Source organism: Canis aureus, chromosome 2 (genome assembly GCF_053574225.1).
Source record: "Canis aureus isolate CA01 chromosome 2, VMU_Caureus_v.1.0, whole genome shotgun sequence".
Taxonomy (NCBI): domain Eukaryota; kingdom Metazoa; phylum Chordata; class Mammalia; order Carnivora; family Canidae; genus Canis; species Canis aureus.
In genome coordinates, this window is record NC_135612.1 from 70549347 (window position 1) to 70573471 (window position 24125).

Here is a 24125-nt window from a genome sequence, read left to right on the forward strand (position 1 = left end):
TTAGAATTTCAGACCGGAGAAGTCCCTATTTGATACTTTGTGGCACTGAAGCCAGCTCTCAGCACAGACTTGAGATGTGTGTATCTAAAAAAAAGAAAAAAAACTGCACACACACACAACAAAACCTGAGGAACTGGAAGCTCTTCACGGTCCTTGTTCCTGTGTGTACCTGTAAGGACAACCTGTCTGCAAAGAAAATAAAGATGTGCTTCCAGACCAAGCCAACATCTACCCTGATATTAAGGATGCTCTCATGGTTTCTCCAGGAACTATCCTGAAAACCAATCTGGCAAAGCAAAGATAATCACCTCATAATCCACATATTTTGTGTTTATTAGACAACAGAACAAATCAGAAAGAGTTGCTCAGCTGTTGTAAAGACACACACAGAGAGCAGAAATTGCATAAACAAAGGGCCACAGGAAGCTGGATACAGGAAAGCCACACACACACACCCCATCAGCGCAACACACACATAGAACCTGTTGTCTAAAAATCAACTGAACAAAAATAAGTCACTGATCAATCCATTTGTTTAAAAGGGAGGGGAGGGCATATTTTTTAAAGACCAGCTGCTATTTTTTTTTTTTTTAATCAAACACCACCTTCTCTTCTCTAACCGAACCCTTGGTCCATTTCTGCTGGACTGGGGTATATTTGACTGAGTTTATGTCAAACACTTCTGCCAATTCTTCAAACAGCAAATCAGTCTGGTGAGGCTTCTCAGCACACGGGCGACTACAGACACAGACACAGAAAATGTGATCAACTGAGCAGCACTGGAGACGTGTCTGTGAGTGTGTATTCCGCATGCTGGTTAGTGTCTGTGCAGTTATGTAGATCCAGGAGGGGCGCTTCTTAGGCAGTTTAATGGATTCCGTTTGGGGTGAAAGGTGTTATTTTGCCCAACGAAATCTCCCCCTCGCAGTCCAGCTCCCAGAGGGACTCGGCAGCAGGGTCACCATCGGGGGACGCCTGAGAGATCTGGGACATGCGGTCGAAAGGGCTCTCCTCCTGCTTGTCCACCTCCCCGTCCCCCGGGGTCACGGCATTGGGGATCATATGGATGTAGGCAGCTGCGATCTCCTTGTGGAGGACGGTGTCCTGGTTGTAGGAGATGAGCTCATTGCTGATGTTCACTGTCTCCACGGGGGTGCGGGCGCACAGGTGGCTGCACCCCAGCAGCTGCGCAAACACCTTCCGGAAGTCAGCGTTGAAGGCGTAGATGACCGGGTTGAGCGACGAGTTGGCCCAGCCGAACCAGACGAAGACGTCGAAGGTGGTCTCGCTGACGCAGGGGAGGCCCGCCCGAGGACCCTCGGGGCGTCCGCTGCAGAAGGGGACCATGCAGTTAAGGATGAAGAAGGGCAGCCAGCAGCACACGAAGACCCCCATGATCACCGACAGGGTCTTGAGGACTTTGGTCTCCTTCTTGATGGATGCCCGCAGGCTGGTGTCAGGGGCACAGGCTGCGCGGCTGCGGCAGCTCTGCGCGTGCTCCGCGGCGCGCTCCAGGGAGGAAATCCTGCGGATCTGCACCTGGGCGATGCGGTAGATGCGCGTGTAGGTCACGATCATGATGGCCACGGGGATGTAGAAGCTGATGAGCGACGAGGAGATTGCGTATGTGCGGTTCAGGCTGGAGTCACAGTTTTCCGCCCTCGCCTCTGGCTCCCCGGCGTCCTCCCAGGGCGTCCCGTTGGCCAGGACCGAGGGCGGCTCCACGCCGCCCCAGGGGTCCGCCTTGTCCCTGTGCCAATGCAGTTGAACCGGGATGAAGGAGATGAGAATGGACAAGGTCCAGGCCAGGCCGACCATGACCAACGCCACACGCTGGGTCATCTTGCGCTCATAGCGGAAGGGCCTGGAGATGGCCCAGTAGCGGTCCACGCTGATGACGCACAGGTTCAGGATGGAGGCGGTGGAGCACATGATGTCGAAGGCCACCCAGATGTCGCAGAAGGCCCCAAAGGGCCAGTATCCGGCCACCTCGGCCACCGCCTTCCAGGGCATGACCAGCAGCGCCACGAAGAGGTCGGACACGGCCAGAGACACGATGAAGACGTTGGTCATCTTGGCGCGCAGGTGGCGGCTGCGCACGATGGCCGCGCACACCAGCACGTTGCCCAGCAGGGTCCAGACGATGAGCAGGGTCAGGAGGCCGGCGGTGACCACCTGCGCGGGCCCCAGCGGCGCCGCCCCCTCCGCGCCCCCCGCGGCGCCCCGCGGCGCCCGCTGCTGCTGCCCGAACCGCGCCTGGTACGCGGAGCCGTTGCGCCCCGGCGGCAGCATGTCGGGCTCGGCGTCAGGGGCGGGCTGCGCGCGGTCCCAGCTTCGGCCTTGCGCCCCCCGGGTGACCCCATCGGGCACCCGGAGGCTGGCGCACCGGGACCCGCGGCTGAGGGATGCCCGAGCCCCGGGGGGGCCGCTCACCGTGCGCCGCGCCGGGCCCCGAGTGCGCGGGGTCCCCTCTCGCCGCCTCCGGTGCCTCCGGGTGGGTGGCTGCGTTGCGCCCCTCCGGCGCGGGCGCTGGGGGCGGGAGGCCGGCCGGGGCGCGCCGGGCGGCGGTGGCTGCGGCTGTGTCTGGTTCGCAGCCGGAGCAGCGGAGAGCCAGCCCGCACCGAGGGGGCGGGGGCCGGGAGCGACCCGCGGCGGGCGAGCGCGGCGGCGCTGCCTGCATCCCGGTGTGCGCCCCGGGCCCGCGCCCCCGCGCCCCCGCGCCCCCGCGCCCCCGCGCAGCAGCCCCACCTGGGCCGGGGCGCACACTCCGCGCTCCGCCCGCCGCCACAGCCTGGGGGCGACTCCGAAGGTGGGAGGCCACCTTCGGGCCAAACCCTCGCCCCGCGCCAGGGAGAACACGCCCTGGGGCGACCAAGAGGTCCCCGACCCAGCCCTGGTGCCCTAGCCCCAAACACATTTGGGGAACGGGGAGGTGGGCTAGGGATGGAGGAAATCCCTGGCCTCTGGGTTGGGAAAGCGTGTTTGTGAGGCAGAGGGCAGCCTTGGCTTTCTCCCAGACCCAAGCCCCCAACTGAGACTTCATTCCTGGCTTGTGTGACCTTGAGCGCCCTAAACTTCCCTGGGTCTTGGTTTTCTTACCCACAAAATGGGCTAATGATTCCTCCTCCTCTCCGGTTCAGTGAAATCAGTCATCTAGGGAAAAAGCATGCAGGAGGCCTGTCTCCTAGGAACCACTTCTCTTAAACTATCCCCGCCCCACTCGTCCATTCTAAGAATTCAGGCTCCGGGGATCCCTGGGTGGCGCAGCGGTTTAGCGCCTGCCTGTGGCCCAGGGCGAGATCCTGGAGTCCCGGGATCGAGTCCCACGTGGGGCTCCCAGCATGGAGCCTGCTTTTCCCTCCTCCTGTGTCTCTGGTCTCTCTCTCTCTCTCTCTCTCTCATGTCTATCATAAATAAATAAATAAATCTTTTAAAAAATTTTTAAAAATTTTTAAAAATAAAAATAAAAATTCAGGCTCAACCTGACCTCTTGGGAGAGTCTTTATGCCCACCATCACCCCCGATCTTCTTCCCTTTGGGGATAATTTTGGATGAACCCAGAAGACAAGAAGGAGGAAGGGAGGCTCCAGCTAGCTGGAAGCCTCCTCCCTGCTGGACATCCTCAGTCTTTCTCTTTTATAGCCTTGAGAAAGATGGATTAATATCTCAGTGCTTGACAGAAGTGAAAATTGAGGCTTGAACCAGTGGTCCAAAGTTTTGAAAAGAATGGCAGGAAGCCCTGGAGAGGAGAGCAGTGTTCCAGGCTCTTAACATGCTTCCTCCCTCCAGCAAACAAGTTCTGCTTCTGAAGGGCCAAGTTTCTGCTGGTTAAGCTAAGCTCAGCTGAAGACAGCCAGGGAGAGAAGAGGCTGAGGCATCCAGCCACCCTGCCCTGAGGTCCAGATTCAGGGACTGGACTCTCACATCCCCTCCGTAATCTCTCTCCCCACTCAGACCCACAGGCCCCATTCACCTCAGCTCCCATCTGCACCTGCAAGTGTCCCAGCTTTGAAGACTCAGCCTCCTTGGCCTTCTACAGCCTCTTCTCCCTCCAGTCTTCTCTCCCTTCAGCACTTTCTGCTGCTGGAGGCAACAAGACCATCTGTCCAGGGTCCTGCACCTAAAGCTGGAGAGTCATACTTACCTCCTCTCTCTCCCCATCTCCTAGGGGCAGGTCCACTCCTCTCCAGATGTCCCATCCAGGACTGTGTCCCCTCTAACTTGTTTTATGGTGGCACTATGCTAGCTTCCAGCTTCTGTCCCAATCCTCTGTGGCAGGCAGAGTGATCCTTCTCAGATGTAATTGTGATCATGTCATTCCCCAGATGGAAAACCCCCGGTATCTCCCTGCCATCCCTGATCCTTAGACTGTCAGGTAAGCTCTTTGAAGTCTTTAACCATCTTCCCCTTGTTCCACATCTTCTCCTGCCCCTCCTCCTCCACATACAGTCTGGACTCAAGCCACTACCACCACAAAACACAAGCAAGCAAGCAAACAAAAAAATGCTAATTGTCATTTCCCTAGTGGGTCTTACAGCAATCCCTCCCCCTGGAGTGACCTCCATCCCATCCCAGTCTTCCTGGAGAACACCAACTTAGGATGTCAGAAGAGGACTTGGGTTTTGGAAACAGTTTTGAATTTCAATTCCTCATATTTTTATTTGGCAAATGCTTATTGAGCACCTGTTATATCTCAGATGCTGTTTTATTCACTGAGAATACAAGGGAGGGTAAAAAATATAATGTCCCTTCCCTCTACAAGGTTATAGTCTAGTATTGAAGATGGACTTTAATACAAGAATTATCCAAATAGGGCAGCCCGGGTGGCTCAGCGGTTTAGCACCGCCTTCAGTCCAGGGCCTGATCCTGGAGACCTAGGATCAAGTCCCATGTCGGGCTCCTGCATGGAACCTGCTTCTCCCTCTGCCTGTGTCTCCGCCTCTCTCTCTCTCTCTCTCTCTTTGTCTGTCTGTCTGTCTCTCTCTCTCTCTCTCTGTGTCTCTCATGAATAAATAAATAAAATCTTTAAAAAAAAGGAATTATCCAAATAAATGTACAATTGCAATGGTGACGGGTGCTGTGAAGGAAAAAGTGTAATCATGAGGGGTGACCTAGACAAGATATTTAGGGAAGTCCCTTTTGGGTTGAAACCACAGTTGCGTGGACCGAGGGCAAAACAGAAGGAAAGAACAGGCAGGAAGAGCAGGCACTTGCTAGCTGTGGGAGCTTGGGCAAGTTTTTTTATCTCTCTGTGCATCGGTTTCCTCCTCTCCGACACAGGTTAAGAATAGTAGGTTAGAAGGCAAGGGAGATGAGGCCAACACGTATGGTGTGCAAGACCCTTCCTTCACCCTCTGGCTGTGCCCTGGGTGCCCTGCAAGGAGCCTCCTGCCCTGGTTTCTGTAATGGAGCCAGAAAGTGGATACACTATCGGACCTGAGAGGCTAGAGGAGGAGGGACTGGTCCCAGAAGGAAAACACTGTGTTTATCTTCAAAACAATGAGCCCGTGGATGGCAGGGGTGGAGGATGGGGGGGTGGGGAAGCCTTGCAAGAACCTTTGTGCGAGAGCTGAGGCATGAAAGAGAGCACAGGAAAGGCGAAGGGAATTTTAGAGGATCGCCTGTTGCCTTCACAGAACTTAAAAAAACTATTTGAATTTGGGGATTCTCTCTTGAACACAGCACAGCTGAGAGCCTGGGCCACATGGATCATGGCTTTGCAAGTTGCCTGGAGCGCTGGACTACACCGGGGCCTCTCCCTCCTCTGACAGCTCACCTAAGAAGCTGCTCTCCAGGAAGCCTAGCTGGCTTCTGGGCTGAGGCACCTCCTCCCTACCCCCCCCCCCCCCAGCTCCAGAGGACCCTGTGATACCTCGCAATGCAGCAGGATGATGCTGTATTGTTACCAGCCATGGACGGGGCTGCCGGCTCCTCTAGACTCTGAACTTCTGAAACCAAGGAACCATGTCTTATCCATGTCTGAATTCCCCAGGCCAACACAAGGAGTGGGTGCTCGGCAAATCTTTACTGATGGAAGAGTGCAAAAAGAGGGCTCCAGGCCCAACACTGTGACAGTAAGGGACACATGCTCACCACACATAATTGCATTTGTTTTCAGGCAGTTCTGACTCCCTGAATTCCATCTACCATTCATTCATTCATTCATTCATTCATTCAGCAGGGCTTTGCTGAGGACCTAGTATGCGGAGAGTCATAGCCCAGGTCACAGAGGCCTAACCCTTCTGGACTGAGCAAGTCCTGCTCCAGCAGACCCCTGGGTCGGCTTATAAGGCACCAGTTATGAGACTGGAGGAGGAGGGAGGGGGAAGGAGAGGAGAGGTGGAGGAGGAAGGAGGAGGTGGTGGAGGAAGAAAAGGAATGATGAAGAGTAAGAGCCTCTAGATCCATTAGTACCCTGGTCTTTGCAGCTTCAAAAGCCAGTAACTCACCCTTTGGTGAACGCTTCCCTGAGTTGAGCTTCCCTTGTCACCTGCAACTGGAACAGCCCAGCCAAGCGCAAGGAACAAACACAGCTCGGAGGATGGTCTGGCCATTTGAGCAGGCGGCTTGGGGAAGGGCCACACAGAAGAGAGGACACCGAGCTGGAGGGTGCATGGAATCCACCAGCATTCCAGGTGGAGGGCACGCCTAACAGAAGGAACAGCTTGCGCAAAGGCTCAGAGGCACAGAGCTTCATGTGTGAAAGGGCAGATTCTTCAGAACTCTAGGGCTTTTCCCTCTGTTACACAAAAAAACTGTTTCTCATCATTTTTGGAAACAAGAGTTTTCTATCAATAAAACGCTATGCGTGCAAAGTAACGCCAGGCAGCCAGGTTGCTATAGCCCGTGTCTCTCCTGTCTTCACGGGGAGGGTTCCTGGAGCCATTTGTCTGCTGAGGATGATGGTTCCGTGTGAGCAGTGGCCAACCTCTCTCACCCAGGCTCTTTCCCACATTTTCCAGAAATCTCTCATCATCCTGGGAAGCCAGACTTATCAGCATGGACTCTAAGCAAGCAGGTAGCCGATAAGCTCCCTCTCTTGTGTCATCCCAGCCACAGCCCTGCTCCAGAGGAAGGGATCCTCCCCTACCTTTGGCTCCTGCAAAATTGTACTAAGAGGATTTGCTTAGAACATTTTAGCACAAAGGGGGTTTCCCTAAGCCAGTCAGCAAATATTCTTCTGTTTGAACTCACTGATCCTCCTTCCTCCGAAGATATTATTTTCAATTGGATTTGCTTCATTGAGACAAATAGCAAAATCCACAGGAGTGACAGCCAGGATTTTGGTGCTCCTGCCACAGCTGGTATCAAAAGACTTAACTCTTTTATACCACACAAGCCTTGGTCCTTGGTTACAGGACACACTTGAGCTCCCCAGGGGCCAGCCTTGCCAGTGCGCTCAGCTTGGCTCAGCAGAGCTCAGGCAGAAAGGTAGAGATGAGCCACTCACATCCATCCTGTGGCCTCAAGCACACGACCATGGATGCTGACCTGGAGGCCTCCTCTTCAAACCCAAGCATCAGTCCCTAGGTCTCCATTCCCTCCCAGCTCAGACACACAGGAGACATGGAGATTCAGGTGTGTCAACAAGACACAACCACCAATATGAAGGGGCTCTCACTGGCCAAATTTGGGACAATATGAGCATCAGAACTAAAAGCCATAATAATGGATTATAATCTATTTGATAAAATGAGAATCTATGGTGATAAAAAAGGAATAGGAAGGAAGGAATGAGAGAGGCAGGAGAATGCCAATTACTGCCAAAGGAATAACAAAAAAATCACATTTTAGGGGCACCTGGGGGGCTCAGTTGGTGAAGCATCTGCCTTCAGCTCAGGTCATGATCCCAGGGTTCTAGGATCCAGCCCTACATCGGGCTCCCTGCTCCATGGGGAGTCTGCTTCCCCACCCAACCCCCCACTGCCCGCCACTGCCCCTGCTTTTGCACTCTCTTCTCTCTATATATATGTGTGTGTGTGTGAAATAAATAAATAATAATAAAATCTTTTTTAAATATTTTTAAATATTTTTTTAAAAATCACATTTTGCAACCATATGGTAATGACTGATTTAGACAAAAGTCATCACCTCGTACAAGGTTAGAGAGGAACAGAAGGGATGTAAGGGTGGTAACTTTATCGTTGAGAAACCTGGCAGGCCCTGCCTTAACAAGTAAAGACTTAACATGACTGGGATAGAACAGATGGACACCAGGTACCCTCTGGTGGGACACACCAGGGCACAGCGTCCTTACCTAGTATCCTTGCCGCCCTGAGGAAACAGCAGACATGCCCAGACAGAGGAACTGTCAACAATTGACCTGAACTCTTCAAAGTACTGATGTCCCAACAGACAAAGAAAAGACAAGGAGCTGTCCCAGGTCAGAGGGGACACACAGGCATTCCAGCTGGATCAGGGGACAGACCCTCAAAGAATGTTATTGGGACAGTCAGCAAAATGATCGTGTGGACTGTATATTCTACTATTATTGACAATTAAACCATTGACAATTTATAGTTACTGACAATGAGACCACTGTATGGCATCGATCCTAAATTTGCTGAATTTATTCACCTTGTTCTTGAAGAAAACAAGCTGAAACACCAGGGGGGGAAAGAGCAGGACGCCTGCAACCGCATTTCAGTGCTTCAGGAAGAGATGAGTGTGTCATATCATATCATATCATGTCCATGTTGGAGAGAGAGAGCAATGTGGTCAAGAGCATTCAGTGGGTCTGGTGGAGGGTATATGAAAGTTCATCATCCAACAACTCTCCTGTAAGTTTGAAATTATTTTTTAAAAAAATAAAATTTAAATAAACATATTGATTAGAAATGCTTTCAGTAGTGAGTAACAGAAAGCCTGCCTACTCATGGCTTTATGCAATAAAGACATTTAATCCTCTAACATAAATGGGAAATTCAGAGGGAACAGGCAAGGTGCTGGCACAGACGCAACCAAGGACTCAGATTCTTTTTACCCCATGTTCCGCCTTTCTCAGTGTTGTGGTTTTGTGTCCTTGGAGCCTCAAGGTCCCAGGATGGCTATTACAGCTTTGGGCCTCATGACCAAGTTCAAATTCCAGGAGAAAAATGGGGAGAAGCTATCAGGGGCATTTTCTTAATGTGTCTCTTAGCTATCACCAGTGAAGAAGACTCTAGAAGGACCTTTGTCTCGTTAGCCAGAAGCAAACCCCATGGCTGCCCCTGACTACAAGGCAGACTGCAAACTGTTTCAAGTACCAGCCCAAGGGACACAGAATGCCCATGCTTTGGCTTAAACAAACCAAAATTCATCACCAAAGACTGGGCACTTGGCTTCTCCCACCAAAATCAGGGTTTTCTTAGCAAGCAAAGGATTGTCGCTAAGAGGGCAGTTAACAGTGTGTGCCACAGTTAATATTTGTGAAGCTCCTGCTCAAGTCAACATTGTACCGATGAGGACTCAGTCCCCAACCCCGGGAGCTTGTAGTGTGTGTTCTTGAACAATCCCTATAACTCCCCCTCACAGCTCTCCATCCAGAGCATGGGAAGTCCCTTCAGAGCTCAGTTAGGAAAGGATGCTGCAGTGTCACCTGGGTGGCTCAGTGGTTGAGCATCTGCCTTTGGCGCAGGTCATGATCCTGGGGTCCTGGGATCAAGTCCTTCATCAGGCTCCCCACATGGAGCCTGTTTCTCTCTCTGCCTATGTCTCTGCCTCTCTCTCTCTCATGAATAAATAAATAAAATCTTAAAAAAAAAAAAAGGAAAGAATGCTACGAAAGGAGACCTCACTGAGTTGATTCAGGTTTTTCCAAAAGGAAATACAGAAATAATTTTTTACCTGCCCAAGCAAATACCAAATAAATACATGCATTTTCTTCCTGAGCTTTCTGCCATATTGAAACTATCTCCCAGTTCCCTTTTTTATAAAAGATTTTATTTATTTATGCATGAGAGACACAGAGAGAGGCAGAGACATAGGCAGAGGGAGAAGCAGGCTCCATGCAGGGAGCCCGATGTGGGACTCGATCCCGGGATCATGCCCTGAGCCGAACGCAGGCACTAAACTGCTGAGCCACACAGGGATCCCCTCAGTTCCTATTTTTATCTCAAAAGATCATCAATGGGGCACCTGGGTGGCTCAGGGGATTAAGCATCTTCTTTCGGCTCAGGCTCATGTCGTGATCTCTGGGTCCTGGGATGGAGCCCCGCATCAGGCTCCCTGCTCAGCGAGGAATCCGCTTCTCCTTCCCCCTGCCCCTCCCCCTGCTTGTGCTCTCTTGCTCTCTTTCTCTCTCTCTCTCAAATAAATAAAACATTTTTTTAGAAAAAGATCGTCATCCATTTCTTTGTCCATTCAACTATTATTATGAAGCTCCTCCTCTGCTGGCAAAGGGGACACAGCTGGGGACTCAAACAGGCATTGTCCCTTCTTCTTGAGGCTTATAGTAAGTGGTCAGACAATCCCACACGTAATTGTAGAATTAACAGGTGCAATAGTCACGATGAAAAAAAGCTAATTTGTGTTGTGAACGTTCATAACACAGATGCCAGAACTGACCTAGGGGTGAGTGAAGACTTCCCGGAGAAGCTGTCGTTTGGTTGGAGATCTACCAGAGGAGTTGAATTAACTAAGTGAAGGGCAGAGGAAGCAGCAAGTGCTAAGGCCCTGAGGCAGGAGGAGACATGCCACGTCCAAAGAACTAAAGAAGCTGGTCAGTGTGGTGGGGCACAGAGCGAAAGTGAAGCACAAGGGAAGGCTGGAGAGGTGGGCAGCAGAGACCACAAGGACCCCTGGGGGACCAAGGTAGGGATTTTGCTTTTCATCTCAAGCACCGAGAAGCCATCAGAGGATGTTACACAGGGGAAGGATAGAAACTTATTTGCCCTTTTCAAACACTGCTCTAGCCGTAGTAGGGAGGGCAGACTGGTAGGGCCAGGGATGCACTGGCAGACTGGTAGGGACCAGGGATACATTTGCATGCAAGGATACATGCAAGGGAGCGAGGAGGCTACTTCAGGAGACCCAGAGGAGATGATGGTGCATCGGAGTGGGCAGGGGATGCAAGTGGAGAGAAGCACATGGAGCCGAGAGATTTGTGAGTAGATGTGACAAGTGTGGCTGTGGCTTGGAGATGAAGCACAAGGACCATGTAAAGACAGCCCTTGTATGTCGGCGTGTAGAGGCCAGCGCTATCCATGGAGATGAAGACAAGGAGGGAGAACTGGCCAGAGGACTGAGAACTCTTGAGTTTGGGGGTCAGACTCATTCAGTTTAATGTGCCTCTGGGACATCTAAGCTGCCGGAAATAACCCATAGGGAGCTGGGAGGTCGGGCTGAAAATGCACATTTCAGAGTCAGCAGCATCTAGATGGTAAGTAAGCCAGTGGCCATGGGCTGGACCACCAAGGAGAGACGAGTGAGAAGCCAAGGGGACACAGGGCACCCCCCTGAAAACTGCAACACCACCTGCGCAAGGAGAAGGTGAGGAGCCTGCACCCCAAGAACAGGGTTCAGAGAGATAGGACGAGCCTCAGGGGAGCATGTCATCAAAGCCAGGACCCTGTGCCGGCTGCTCCTCCCTCCCCTCTGCAGACGAGGAGACCGAAACATGGAGGCACTCGATCAGTGCCCAGGCCGCCCAGCTTTTCCTGGGCAAACAGCAATGACAATCCTAGGGTCTCATTAGCTCCATTTCCTGCTCTCATGTGAGGCACGAAACACAGGGTAAAGGCACCATGCAAGTTTCTGCAGCTGCTCTAACAGACCACTACAAACTTAGGGGCCTAAAACAGCACAAGTTTATTATCTTATGGTTCGGGAGGTCAGACATCTGAAATGAGCCTCACTGGACTAAAATCTAGTCTTGGCAGAGCCATCGGCAGAGACTGTAGGGGACAATCCCAGGTCTGCTTCTTCTGGCTGCTGGCGGCTGCCGGCACACCTTGGCTTGTGGCTGCATCACTCGGCCTCTGCCCACCCTCTGGAGCCCAATTTCCCTCCACCCCCCCTTATAAAGACCTGTGTGATTATATTTTGGACCTGCCCAGATAATCCAGGATAATGTCCCATCTCAGGATCCTCGACTCAATCACACTGACAATGTTACTTTTGCTGTGTGATGTGACATATACACAGGTTCATATACACAGGGATTAGGACATGGACATCTTTAGGGGACATGGTTTGCTCTCCCCCAGGCTCCCCCGGGCCATGTAGAGGACCAGTGATCTGAAGATTTTCTGGAGCAGCACCACCACTCCTGTGGGAAGACATCTGGTCTACACAGCAACAATCCCTGAGGCAGAGACCTGGGATCATCCGTGTGGCCTTAACAGAGCCTGCTGCATGCCAGACTCGTGGGCTCTACACGCATCATCTCAGCTCATTATCCAGTGACACTTCAAGGTGTGCACTTCTGTTGCCACTGACAGAGGAGAAAACCAGGTGCTCACAGCAGAGACCCAAACCTGGCCTCAAGCCTCATCCCTCGCCCTGCCCCACACCTTGGAAGCTCCATTCCTTGGGGACCTGGTGCAGGGGCAGCCCTGGCTCTGTGTGCACCTGCAGGACCCTTCCCCAGAAAATCCCACATTCTCTTGCAGGAAACTTCATTCACGGTTGAGTGTAGCAGCCAAGGAGCCCTGATTCTTTTTTTCTTTTTTTAAAGATTTTATTTAGTTTTTCATGAGAGACAGAGAGAGGCAGAGACAGAGGCAAAGGGAGAAGCAGGCTCCCCGCGGTGCCGGATGCAAGACTCAATCCCAAGACCCCAAGATTATGACCTGAGCCAAAGGCAGATGCTCAACCACTGAGCCACCAGGCCTCCCTGGAACCCCCGATTCTAACACTGGGAATGGAGCTCTCATGTGTTTCTCTGGTTCATGGATGGCCTGTGGCCTTAACAATCGTTAACACTGTTGCAGAGGCTGCATTCTGGGGACTGTGCCCAGTCAGGGAAGGCGAGTGCTCCTCCAATAGTCCTGGAGTCCTGCTCCTGCTCTGCCACCCGTGGGCACAACCACCCTCCCTCGCCCTGTCACTCTGTGTGGCTCAGTCCTGCACAGTGGGTGGGCCTAGTGCCCAGCCACCAGGTGGGAAGGGTGAAGGCCTGACCGCCATGGAAGCAGGGACACCTGTGATTCCCTGGTGTTCCCTCCACCATGGGCCTGGTAAGGGGATGTGCTCGCAGGACAAGCATTCAGATGAGGAGGAGCTGGAGGGCGCAGTGGGAAAGCATGACTGTGGACATGTGGAAATGGCAGGATCCAGGGGTGAGGGCCTGTACTGCAGACCCTGCCCCTCTCAGGCTTATCCCTCTACCAGAACCCAGGGCCCCCGCAGCTCCAGTCCCACCTCCTCCCACAACCACTTCAGGCAGGGAGAAAGGCAGGCCTCTTCCTCATCAGTTTCTATCAGGGATCACAATCCTTCCAGAACCATCCAGCAGAGACCCCTTCCCTCTCATTGTCAAGACCAAGGGCCAGCAAACGTTTTTCTGTAAAGAGCCGAGGAGTAAATATTTAAGAGTCACGTCTCTGCTGCATAATCTTTTTATATAGGTATTTGGGTGTTTTTTTTTAAATCACCTTTCAAAATATAAAAGCCAGGGCACCTGAGTGGCTCAGTTGGTGAAGCATCTGCCTTTGGCTCAGGTCATAATCCCGGGGTCCTGGGATCCAGCCCTACATTGGTCTCCCTGCTCGGCAGGGAGCCTGCCTCTCCCTCTCCCTCTGCCTCTGCCCCTCCCTGCTGGTCGTGCTCGTGCTCTCTCTCTCTCTCTCTCTCTCTCTCAAATAAATAAAATCTTTTAAAAACAAAATGTAAAAGCCATTCGTAGCTCACAGGTGGGAGTTTGCAGACTCCTAGCCTAGAGCTACTCACAGGCCGTGTTCTGAACCAATCTCCAGCCAAGGCGGAGCGGGCTTATTATGTTTGACTTAGACCAATCATCCAAAACCAGTGTCCAGAAACCTCTGCCAGAGATACCTAGGCAGCACTTGCCAGTTGTCAGGAACAATCCAAGCTCCACCTTCTTCCCCAGTGGGAAGAAAGAGCAGAAGCCACAGTAAGGGTCTGTAGAGGTGGTCCCACTGCTCCCTCCGCCGGCCAGAGCAAGCCGAGGAGCACATCCCAAGGCTGGACTCTTTATTAATATCCAGGCCTAAAGCGCCACCTTGTGCCTAGAAGCAGGCGGAGAATCTCTGCCAAGGCATTAAAAACTATTCATGGAAACCGCCAGCCAACCCTATCCTGAGCACCCCTGCGTCCCCGCACTTCCTCACCCCTGCAGTAGTCCGAGGTGTGAGGGCCGCCACCTGTGTGGTGAGGCCTGAGGGAGAAGGAGGCTGGGCCTCTACCCTCACAAGACAGATGGTTGTGTCCAGAACAGATAAGCAGAGATGAATAAGTAAATGACAATGGTAAAGGGGCCAAGGTGAAGAAGCATCATGGGGAATCTGTTTAGACAGGTGTCCGGGCGCCCCCTTACAATGGAGGGGCCTCCACACACGGCCTGAGGGAGGGAAAGAGGCTGATCCATTTCAAGGAGCCAGAGAAGCCCTCTCCTGGGGGCGAGATTAGCACGTGCAAAGGGCCGGAGGAGCAGCATTTGCAGTGTCCAAGGCCGCAGGGAGCTGTGTGTGGCTGCAGCAGGCCTGCAGGTGGGGGCGCCTGGGGGAGGGGGCAGAGGAGGGGACTGGCCTAAGAAGAAGCCGAGGTCGGGGAGGCCAGATCGTGAAGATCCTGCAGACCACAGTCAGGAGTTTGTCCTTTCTTCTAAAAGCAACGGGAAGGGATCCCTGGGTGGCGCAGCGGTTTGGCGCCTGCCTTTGGCCCAGGGCGCGATCCTGGAGACCCGGGATCGAATCCCACATCAGGCTCCCGGTGCATGGAGCCTGCTTCTCCCTCTGCCTATGTCTCTGCCTCTCTCTCTCTCTCTCTCTGTGACTATCATAAATAAATAAAAAAAATAAATAAATAAAAGCAACGGGAAGCCAACGGAGGGTTTCAGCAGGTGACCGGATTTCATTTACGTTTCTGAGACCATGAGCCATCACAGTTGTTAGTGACGTGCCTGAAGCAGCACACCACAACTGTCACTCCTCCTGAGCAGGAAAACACGGCCTCATCCTCTCCCGTCCCCTCCCCGGGGCCCCCTAGGGTCTGCTTTTTGGAGGAGCTAGTGTCCCCAGCCCTCCGCTGCCCCAGCCTCCTGCCCTGGGCGACTCTCCTCACCAGGGAACACCCCGCCACCTTGTTCCACCAAAGGCTCTTGGTGGGGACAAGATGCCCCTGGAGGGGCAGGAGGTGGGGGTGGTGGGCAGGGCAGGGGAAAGGAACAATCTTGTTGAAACTCGTTCTCAGCTTCCCTAGGCCTCACCTGGGAGCGCGGACGGCCGTCCCCAGCTGTGGGGACAGGGCAGGAGTCCAAAGCTGTGGATGGGGCACAGACGGGGCGCTTTGCACCCATGCCCTCGCTGGCGACCCTTGAGGCGGCTGCGGGCCAGCCAGGTCGCCCCGACTTGGCCCAGGTAGGACTCGGAGGAGGGGCACCTGCGCCCCCTGCTGGTCGTGCTCTTTGGCAGCAGGGTTCCCATCGGGAGAAGAACCAGTTTTCCAGTAGCTTCCGTCCTTCACTGCTTTAAGCCAAGTGCAGCAATTCATAACTGGGTAAAAGGGGAACTATTCTCTCAGCTGATGGGTTATTCTGTGCATATATCCTCAAGCAATTGTTTGACGGATTTTTTTTAACCAAATTGACTTTCTTTTGAAGACTATATGGCTAGCGGGAAAAGGCGACAGGTTTCTCCAAGGCATGATAGCCCACCGCTACAGCCTGCCCGCCACGCACGGTCCCTAGCATGCTGAGGTTTCCTTCCCCTTGAGTAGAGTAGTCACGGCAGATCCCCGAGGTTCTCTGCGAGCTGCCAGGGTTATGCAGCCCGGAAGGCTCCTGACTGGCGCTTGCGTGGTCAAAGGAATCTGATCTGACCTCAGGTGACTAGCAGGTGCTGGTGGCATCTCGTTCCAGAGTTTGCAAAATGTCTTGTGGGAGGGGTGCCTTTTCTAATGCACACTGGGCACCCCAGGGACTGGGTGTGACCCCCGGTGCCCAGCTCCGAAGTTCTTGCCCTGCCACTCGGCCTCACCGAGAGCGATGATACTCATAGAACATGAGTTGAAATCCTGGGTTGAATGAGCTCAAGCTGGCAAATGCACAGGCTCGTCCTGTACGAGGTTGCAACAGGACAGTAAGAGATTTTCCGGATGCCTTGGGTGCCTAGGGCATCACTCCCCACGGTGAAAAACTATACAGGAAGGCACATTGATGTTGAGTTTCCCGATGAGCGCAGAATCATCCAAGGGGCAAAAGTTGGGGGATCTTGACAGCTAATGGCATCGAGGTACCCCACCTGGGGTGTCTGCCCACTGAGGGACCAGACAGGGTGCCTTTGACACCTTCCTCCCAACGATGGTGGATGGATGTTGGAAACTCACCTTCTCTGATGACTCTAGTTGAGCTTCCTTACGTTGACTTTCTTTCCTCTTTCATTTACATGTTATTATTATGAAACATCTCAGGTATATAGAAAAGTCAGAAAATATAGTGAATGCCTCTGTACAGGTCACTTTGCCAGAAAGATCAAGCACAGCAGACACAGCATGCACTCAGCTGGTTGTCCCTACCCTGGTCCTGCCTCCTCCCTCCTCGCCAGCCCACAGGTGACTGCTACACTAAACTTTGGGTGCATTCTTTCTTCATATGTGTTTTTCTTTTTAAAGATTGTATTTATTTATTTATGAGAGACACACAGAGAGAGAGAGAGAGAGAGACATAGGCAGAAGGAGAAGCAGGCCCCCTTGCAGGGACCCTGATGTGAGACTCAATCCCAGGACCCCAGGATCATGACCCGAGCCAAAGGCAGACGCTCAACCACTGAGCCACCCAGGTGTCCCTCATATGTGTTTATAATTTTGCTACACATGTATCCAAGAAACATCAGATTGTTTTGTCTGTTTTAAAATGTTGTATTGATGGTGTCATGCCAATGATACTTACTTGTCAACATAGCCTTGTAGTGTTATTGCGTGTAGTTCCAACCCATTCGTTTTTCACTGCTGTGTAATATTCTGTTGTGGGAATAGGCCATAGTTTATCCAGTCTCCTAACTGATGGACGTCTCGGCTGTTTTGAATTCGGCTGCTTTGAATTACAAGCACTGATGCAGGGGAAGTTTCTGAATACCTCTCCTTCCACATACAGGTGAGGGTATCTCTGGAGCTCACTCCAAGGAGAGGGATGGCCAGGTCTTAAGGAATATGTGCCTTCAGCCCTCCTCGGTATTTCCAATTGTTCTCCCATTTGGCTTCATCAATTTCGTCTCCTCGAAGTGTGTGTGCATCCCCTTTCCCTCACATCTGGCCAACCCGTGGCACTCTGATGAATGGGAAATGCTATCTCCTTACTTTTTTGATTTGCATTTTTCTTATTCTAGCCCTGAGGGCTTAACTTTAGTTTATTGCACACTCTGCTTCCTCATCGGTGAGTTGCCTTGCTATTACGGTGACAGATTTTCCTTCCTGCCTAAGCTGGCTGAGTGAGGAAGCTTGACTATTTGTAGGTCAAAGCTGCCTGGCTGGAACAGCCAGCCCTGAGGCCGCAGGCTCTACTTTCAGAGCCAAGAGATGATCCACCCTTAAGATCACCCCTCACAAGTTCTGAGCCCAGCAAGCCTGCTGACCTTTCCCAGCTGTGGTGGTACCCTGTGGCCACCCTGAAGCCACCACACCTGGATCAGTCATTCCCAGCGTTACTATGATTCCCTTTGTCTCCCGGGCAGGGGCATAACCCCACAGACTGAGGCCCTAGGACTGTACTACGGCAAAATCAATGCCAACCAAAATGGGGTCCCCTGGATAAATTTGCGTTCATGTGCAGTCATCTCATGCAAGGTAGTTTATCAACACGTGCAAAGACTTAGCCATGAAAATGCTTGCCACAGTGTCATTTATAATTGCAAAAGGAAAAAAAAGAAAAAAGAAAGAAACCATCAAATGTCTCTAAATGTCCAACATCAGAATCTAGGTAAGGAATGGTACATCCCTCCACAGAACCTACTTTGAAGTTGGCCAAGGTCGTATTGCAGAAGAGTACACAATGGCAAGGAATGTTGTTCAGGGGTCTTGACTTGGGGTCCGTGGACTCCCGAGGAGATGCTTCTAGAAGGGAGTTGGCATCACCTGAGATGCTTATTGAAGCATCCTGAGCCCCACTCCAGCCTGACAGAACCTGAACTTCTGACTGTGAAGGCAGGAATCCTAATAGACTCCCACATGCTAAAGGGTGAGAATCAATGCCATGGGGGTGCTAAAATCGTTAAGAAACATGCTGGTGTATTTAAGAGAAAAGGAAACTAGTTACATGTGAATTCAATGCATATAAAAACAATCCTATTCATGTGTATGTGCCTATGTGTGTGTGTGTGCGGATGTGTGTGTACAATAGGTACTGAGGTACCAAAAACAAACAGCAATTACCGCTAGATTAGTTTTTCAAGGCATTATTAACCTTTGGGACCAGCCAATGCTTTGCTGTGGATACCATCCTGTGCATTGTAGGATGTTGGGCAGCATCCCTGCTGTCTGCCCACTAGGTGCCTGCAACACCCCAAGTAGTTACAATAAAAAAAATGTCTCCAGACTTTGCCAAATGTCCCCTGGGGGACGAGAGGCCCCAGGCTGAAAACCACCACCCTAAAAAGAAGGCATGATAGACATTCTTTTACTTTTAGTTTATCTGCCCATTGTCTTTAGTTTTTTTCTGGAAAGAACATCAAGTATTTTAGTCGTGTAAAAAATCTGGTGCTTCTTAATGCACCATTGCCTGTGCTGTAAAAAATAACAAAAACAAAACCACTCAGATGAAAAGATGTTCACATTAGCATTTATGGTTAAGTAAACTAATTTTATTATGATCTTGCAATAATTATGGCAAAACACATACAAAGGCATTCCATGTCACTATTCCTTGAGAGGCTTTAAAATCTTTATAACCTTTGGAAGAGCATCCTGATTTTAAGTATTTGTCTTATAGAAGCAATTATACAGGAAATGCTTTACAAAGATAGTTGATTCTTGCAGAGTCCCTTATAAAAACCAAAAAGTATAAACATTCTAAAACCAACAATAGGAAACTAACTATGGCACATCCATTTGGTAGAGATCAAAATGATATGTACTAAGACTTTGGAACAATGTGTAGAAAAGGTTTATACTCTATTGTTAAGTGGAGGGAAGTGGATATAAAATCAAATTTGTCACATCATCACTAGCAAGTATAACAATGATAACAACAACAAAAAGAATCCTGTGCAGGCACACAGCTAAGAGAAATACAAGGTGAGAAAAAGTGATTGTCCATTGAGCAATGGCAGCCGAGATGGTCTTTCTCTCTACCCTTCTAAAATGTCCCCATTTTCTGTAATAAGCATGTATATATTTACAGTGAGAGAGAGAATAGTAAAAATTTGTTTAAAAACTCAAGATGATCACAAAAATGTGCCAAATTTTCAGTAAGAAAGACGTCTCCATATTGACCTATGTGCTAATTTCCATCCAGTTGATAAAAAATAACTTTGTTCAAAAACTCACACCTATTCAGAAAGTACAATGTGAACCAAATGTGACTGTATCTACATTGATCATCCCTGGCAAAGATAAAACGTAACGATGATGGTACAACTCAGATGGTCGATGAAAGTTATAGGTAGTAGTAAAAAAAAAAAAAAAAAAAAAGTTATAGGTAGTAACATGATAACAGAAAACAATTTTTATGAAAAACAAACTGGATACTCTTTTCTCCCAACCGGAGATCACATTCTCCTAAGACAAAGGATCGCATTTGAAAGGAGATAATAATTGGGGTTTTATTAGGACAAACGAGCCGAGGCCAGATTTCAGCCGCCTCCGCGATGCGGATCTAACTTGCTTGCATTCATCCGGGGTGACAGCCGATCCCAGCTCACGGGAAGAACGATCCGTGCAGACAAAGGCAGCGCTCCTGCATTTGTCAGGCAATGTTTGCCAGGCCTGGCCCTGCCCAGGTGGCCCCGGTAAATTCTCTTGTTAGGTCACTCCTCGGGCTTTGAGGTGGACGCAGACTATATCTTACAATAGACCTCAAAGAGAGAGGCAGCTGCATGCATTCGGTAGAAAATAGAAAAAGGCATGGCCAGGTTGACCACAATTATCCAAGGTTCAAAGCCAAAGACAATTTCCTCCAATCCGTTGTCGTACTCAGGGCGGCAGCCGAAGGCGGGAGGAATCCAAAGCTGCAAGAGAAGAGGAGCTCGTGCCAGCAGCCGCCTCGGAAGCCCCGCACAGCCCCCAGGCGCTGGCCTGGACTCGGGGACGCAGAGTCACCCCTATCTCTGCTCCGCATTTCACGTCTCCACGGAGCCCGTCAAATCCACGCAGCCCACCTGACCCTTCTCTCCCCCTTGGCCCCGTCCTGAGCAAACGCCATTCACACCTGCCTGATTCTCTCCAGCCCCACAGCCCTCACCTTGGTCGGGTCCTCAGTATCCCCCACCTGATCTGCCACCATGCCTCCACGTGCCCCCCACCCCCGGCCCGCGCCAACAGCAGACACCTTCCATCCGCTCCTGACCCCACTGTGAGAGTGATCTTTGTAAAGCACACATCTGACCCGTCACTCGCCTGCTTGTCACTCTCCAGCAGCTCCCTTGGCCTTCTGGAGAAAGTCCAAATTCCCCAATGACCTGTCCATGTCTCCACGTCCCTCACCACGCCCTTCACTCCAGCCTCCGAAGGCTGGATATTCCTTTCTCCCCCAACTCTTCAGGCTTTGCTTGAGCCTCTTCCTGTATCATGGGCATCCTGTCTTCCTTCTTTGATGGAATCCTACCATCTTCCAAGTCCTGAGACACCACTCCTTCCAGGAAGCCCTCCTTGATCTAACTAGTCTGGGTAGGAACTCCTTATGCGTTCCCACGGCCCCCAGTGTTCTCCTACAGCAGAGGTCCCCTGTTTATCTCACCACACCGCCTTCACACACCAACATGGGTGCTCAGAGATCCCAGCCACATGGGCCTGGGCCAGTGGGTTCTGTAGTCTCCTTTCTGGCTTGACCGAGAGACAGCCCAGGACCAGCCCACCTCCCCCCGGTCAGGGGAGAGGAGCTTTGAAGCCACTCCCGGGCTTGTGGCACTTACAGACTCTCCTTTAACCCCTCCAAGCCCTCAGTCTCCCCATAGGTAAGATGGGAACACCAACACCTATTTCCCATGGCTCAGATAAGAATAAAATCCCACCTATGTTTGCAAAACCAAAAGCCATAACCTATTGTCACTGCTGCTCGTGGAAACCACACACTGGTCACCCCTTGGTCTCCCTGTCCGGGTCCTCCTCCCTCCACCCCTGCACGGTGGCAGGCAGCCTCTCGGGTGACATCCCCCACCACCAATCCCACCTCCTGGAAGTCACATCCTTGTGGAGTCCCCTCCCCATGGTTCGGGCTGAGCCTAGTGACTCGCTTCTAACATCAGAATATGACAGAAGTCATGAGGTGTCACTTCTGAGACTAGGTGCCCAAAGGAGTGTGGAGTCCACCCTGTTCACATCCACCTGCAGGAGAGGAAGCCGGCCGCCCTATTGTGTGCTACCCCATGGCCAGGCGCCGAGGGAGGCCTCAGCCCGGCAGCCGCAAGGAACTCACGCCCTCGGCCCAACAACCCACCCGGAACAGAATCCTGCCACCGGCCACGTAGGCAGGTTTGGAAAGACCCCCCGCATCAGCTCTGCAGTGACTGCGACCCCAGTGGGCCGTTTCCTGCCAGTGAGAGACCCAGGCCGAGGCACGAGCTAAGCCGTGTTGGACGCCTGACCACAGACACTTTGACAGAACAAAGACCTGCTGTTCAAGCTGGAGCATGGGGTAATTTCTTACGCAGCAGGAGCTAACTGATACCGGCTCTCCATGCAGGTGTTAGCTCGTATCCAGCCGCTCTGGCTCTCAGGCTCTGCCTCTCAGGGCTCCTCCCTCCCCTCTGGCTGTGTCTTCCTGGCTCCTCCTTGGCTCAGCCTCCCAGGGTGGCTGGAGGGCTCATCCCTGGGTCCTCTCCTCTCCTCCACACACGACCCCTGGATGAGCTCACCCAGCCTTGGCTGTAAATACCAACTATTGGCTGATGACTCCCCAGCCTGAATCACCTGCCTGCTCCGCCCTCGAGGACCCCCTGGGCCAACTTGGTGTCCAACTTGTGTCTCAAACTGCCCCCCTCGCCATCGACAACATCTTCCTCCCTGTTGCTGTCAAAACTCTAGGTGTCATCCTTGTTTTTCTTCTCACCCTCAAAACCCTCCACCTGCCACGCAGCCCATCAGTGAGGCTGGAGGACTGAGCCTCCACGACGCCCTGGCAGCCATGCAGCCATTTCTGCCCCTGAGCACCTGCCAGGCCACCACTCCCCGCTCCCACCCAGACCATCACAGCAGCCTCCTTCCCGCTCTCTGGCTTACGCAGCGCCACGCACATGTCCATTCATCGCTCAGCTGCCAGGCTAATTTCTTATGTCAGTAAGATCACGTCCCCACAAGTCTTCATAGAGTGCTTACAGTGAAATCTACCCCATACCAGAGATGATAAAGCCCTCTTTCTGCCCGCTGATCCCTCACCAACCCCCTAACCCCACTGCCCGGATATCCCACATGCCCAGGGCCCCAGTCACATGGCCCATCACCCTTTTCCTCAAATGAGACAAGCTCCTCCCTTGGGGCCAGCCTTGGATGTTTTCTGGAACCCTCACCACCAGCTGCTCCCTGCCTGTTGGCACCCAGCCCCGATGTCACCACCTAAGAAAGCCCCTCCCACCAACTTGGGCCTTCAGACCTGAAACAGCCGCCAAGTGCTACCTCACAGCCTCTCTGCTCATTCTCTGCAGAGCACACGTCACCATAAGGTGTGTCCTGCTTGGCTGCTTGTTGCCAGCCCTTCCATATGGCTTGCAAGCCCCAAGACCATCGCGGTCACATTGCCCCCCATCGCTCATAGCCATGCTGGCTCTTGGTAGACACCCAGTGGATCTATCTTCAGGAGAGAGAGGGAGGGAGGGAGGGCAGGAAGGAAGGAGAAAGGAAAGGAGGGAAGATAGGGCAGAGACTGGAAGGACAGAGAGTGACCCTCCTAAAATCCAGATCTTTATGTCTGCTGTCAAGTTGGCTGGAGATCTTGCTCCTCACCCCATTAGGAGGTGGGTCTATGTCCCCTTCCCTTGAATCTGAGGGAAGCTGTCACTGCATGGCTCATAAAATGGGGCAGAACCGATGCCACACAGCATCCACACCCAGGCCGGAAGACACTGGCACTTCCAGTCTCCCAGCAGGTTGGCTCCAGGCCCCTGAGCTGCCACATAAGAAGCCCTGAGACCCCCTCTCTCCATGCTGGAGAGGCCAGGTGTAGACCCCCCTCTCTCCATGCTGGAGAGGCCAGCCAAGCATCCTGCCAAGCCCTCCCAGCCACCCCCACCCCAGTCACCAGATCTTGGATCCTCCAGTCCAGTCCTCCCACCAGCCTCAGTTAATACTGTGAGGAACAGGAGAATTTCCCAGCCAAGCTCTGCCAGCATTTCTAACCCCCAAGGTCATAAGACCTAATCAAACAGCTGGTTTTTTGTTTGTTTTGTTTTTTTAGAAAGGGAGAGATTGCGGGGGGTGGTAGGTAGTTCTTTACAGAAGGAGAGAGATGGGGGGGTAGTTCTCTAAAGAGGAAGAGAGAGAATCCCAAGCAGGCTCCACACCCAATATGGAGCCCGATGGGGGCTCGATCCCATGACCCTGAGATCATGACCCAAGCTGAAACCAAGAGCCTGATACTTAACCAATTGAGCCACCCAAGTGCTCCAAACAGCCATTGTTTTTGTCCTGCATCTGGGGTCATTTGTTATGCAGCAGTGGGAAACCAAAACATCGGCCACGTCCACCTGGGTGTCTCAGAGGCACCTCGCAAATGCACACGTCCAGGACTAAACTCAGGGGCTTCCTTTCATGCTGAGCCCCTCCCCGAGCCTGCCTCCTCTTCTGAGTCTCCACTCTCCATGAATGGCGTCAGCATCTCCCCA

The 24125-nt window shown here is 52.2% G+C and overlaps 2 protein-coding genes across 2 annotated transcripts in view; both read right to left on the reverse strand.

Annotated features, from left to right (window-relative positions):
• Positions 1-312: 312 nt before the first annotated feature.
• On the reverse strand, positions 313-2582 carry DRD5 (dopamine receptor D5). Its single transcript, XM_077860680.1, has one exon. It carries the CDS (start codon positions 2290-2292, stop codon positions 868-870), a length of 1425 nt encoding a protein of 474 aa, XP_077716806.1. The 5' UTR covers positions 2293-2582; the 3' UTR covers positions 313-867.
• A 16387-nt stretch (positions 2583-18969) lies between these two features.
• The window catches only part of OTOP1 (otopetrin 1), a 36465-nt gene continuing 31309 nt past the window's right edge, over positions 18970-24125 (reverse strand). The window contains exon 6 of the mRNA XM_077860695.1: positions 18970-20318. Within this exon, the coding sequence (XP_077716821.1) occupies positions 20148-20318 (171 nt within the window). The 3' untranslated portion in view covers positions 18970-20147. The remainder of the gene's footprint in view (positions 20319-24125) is intronic.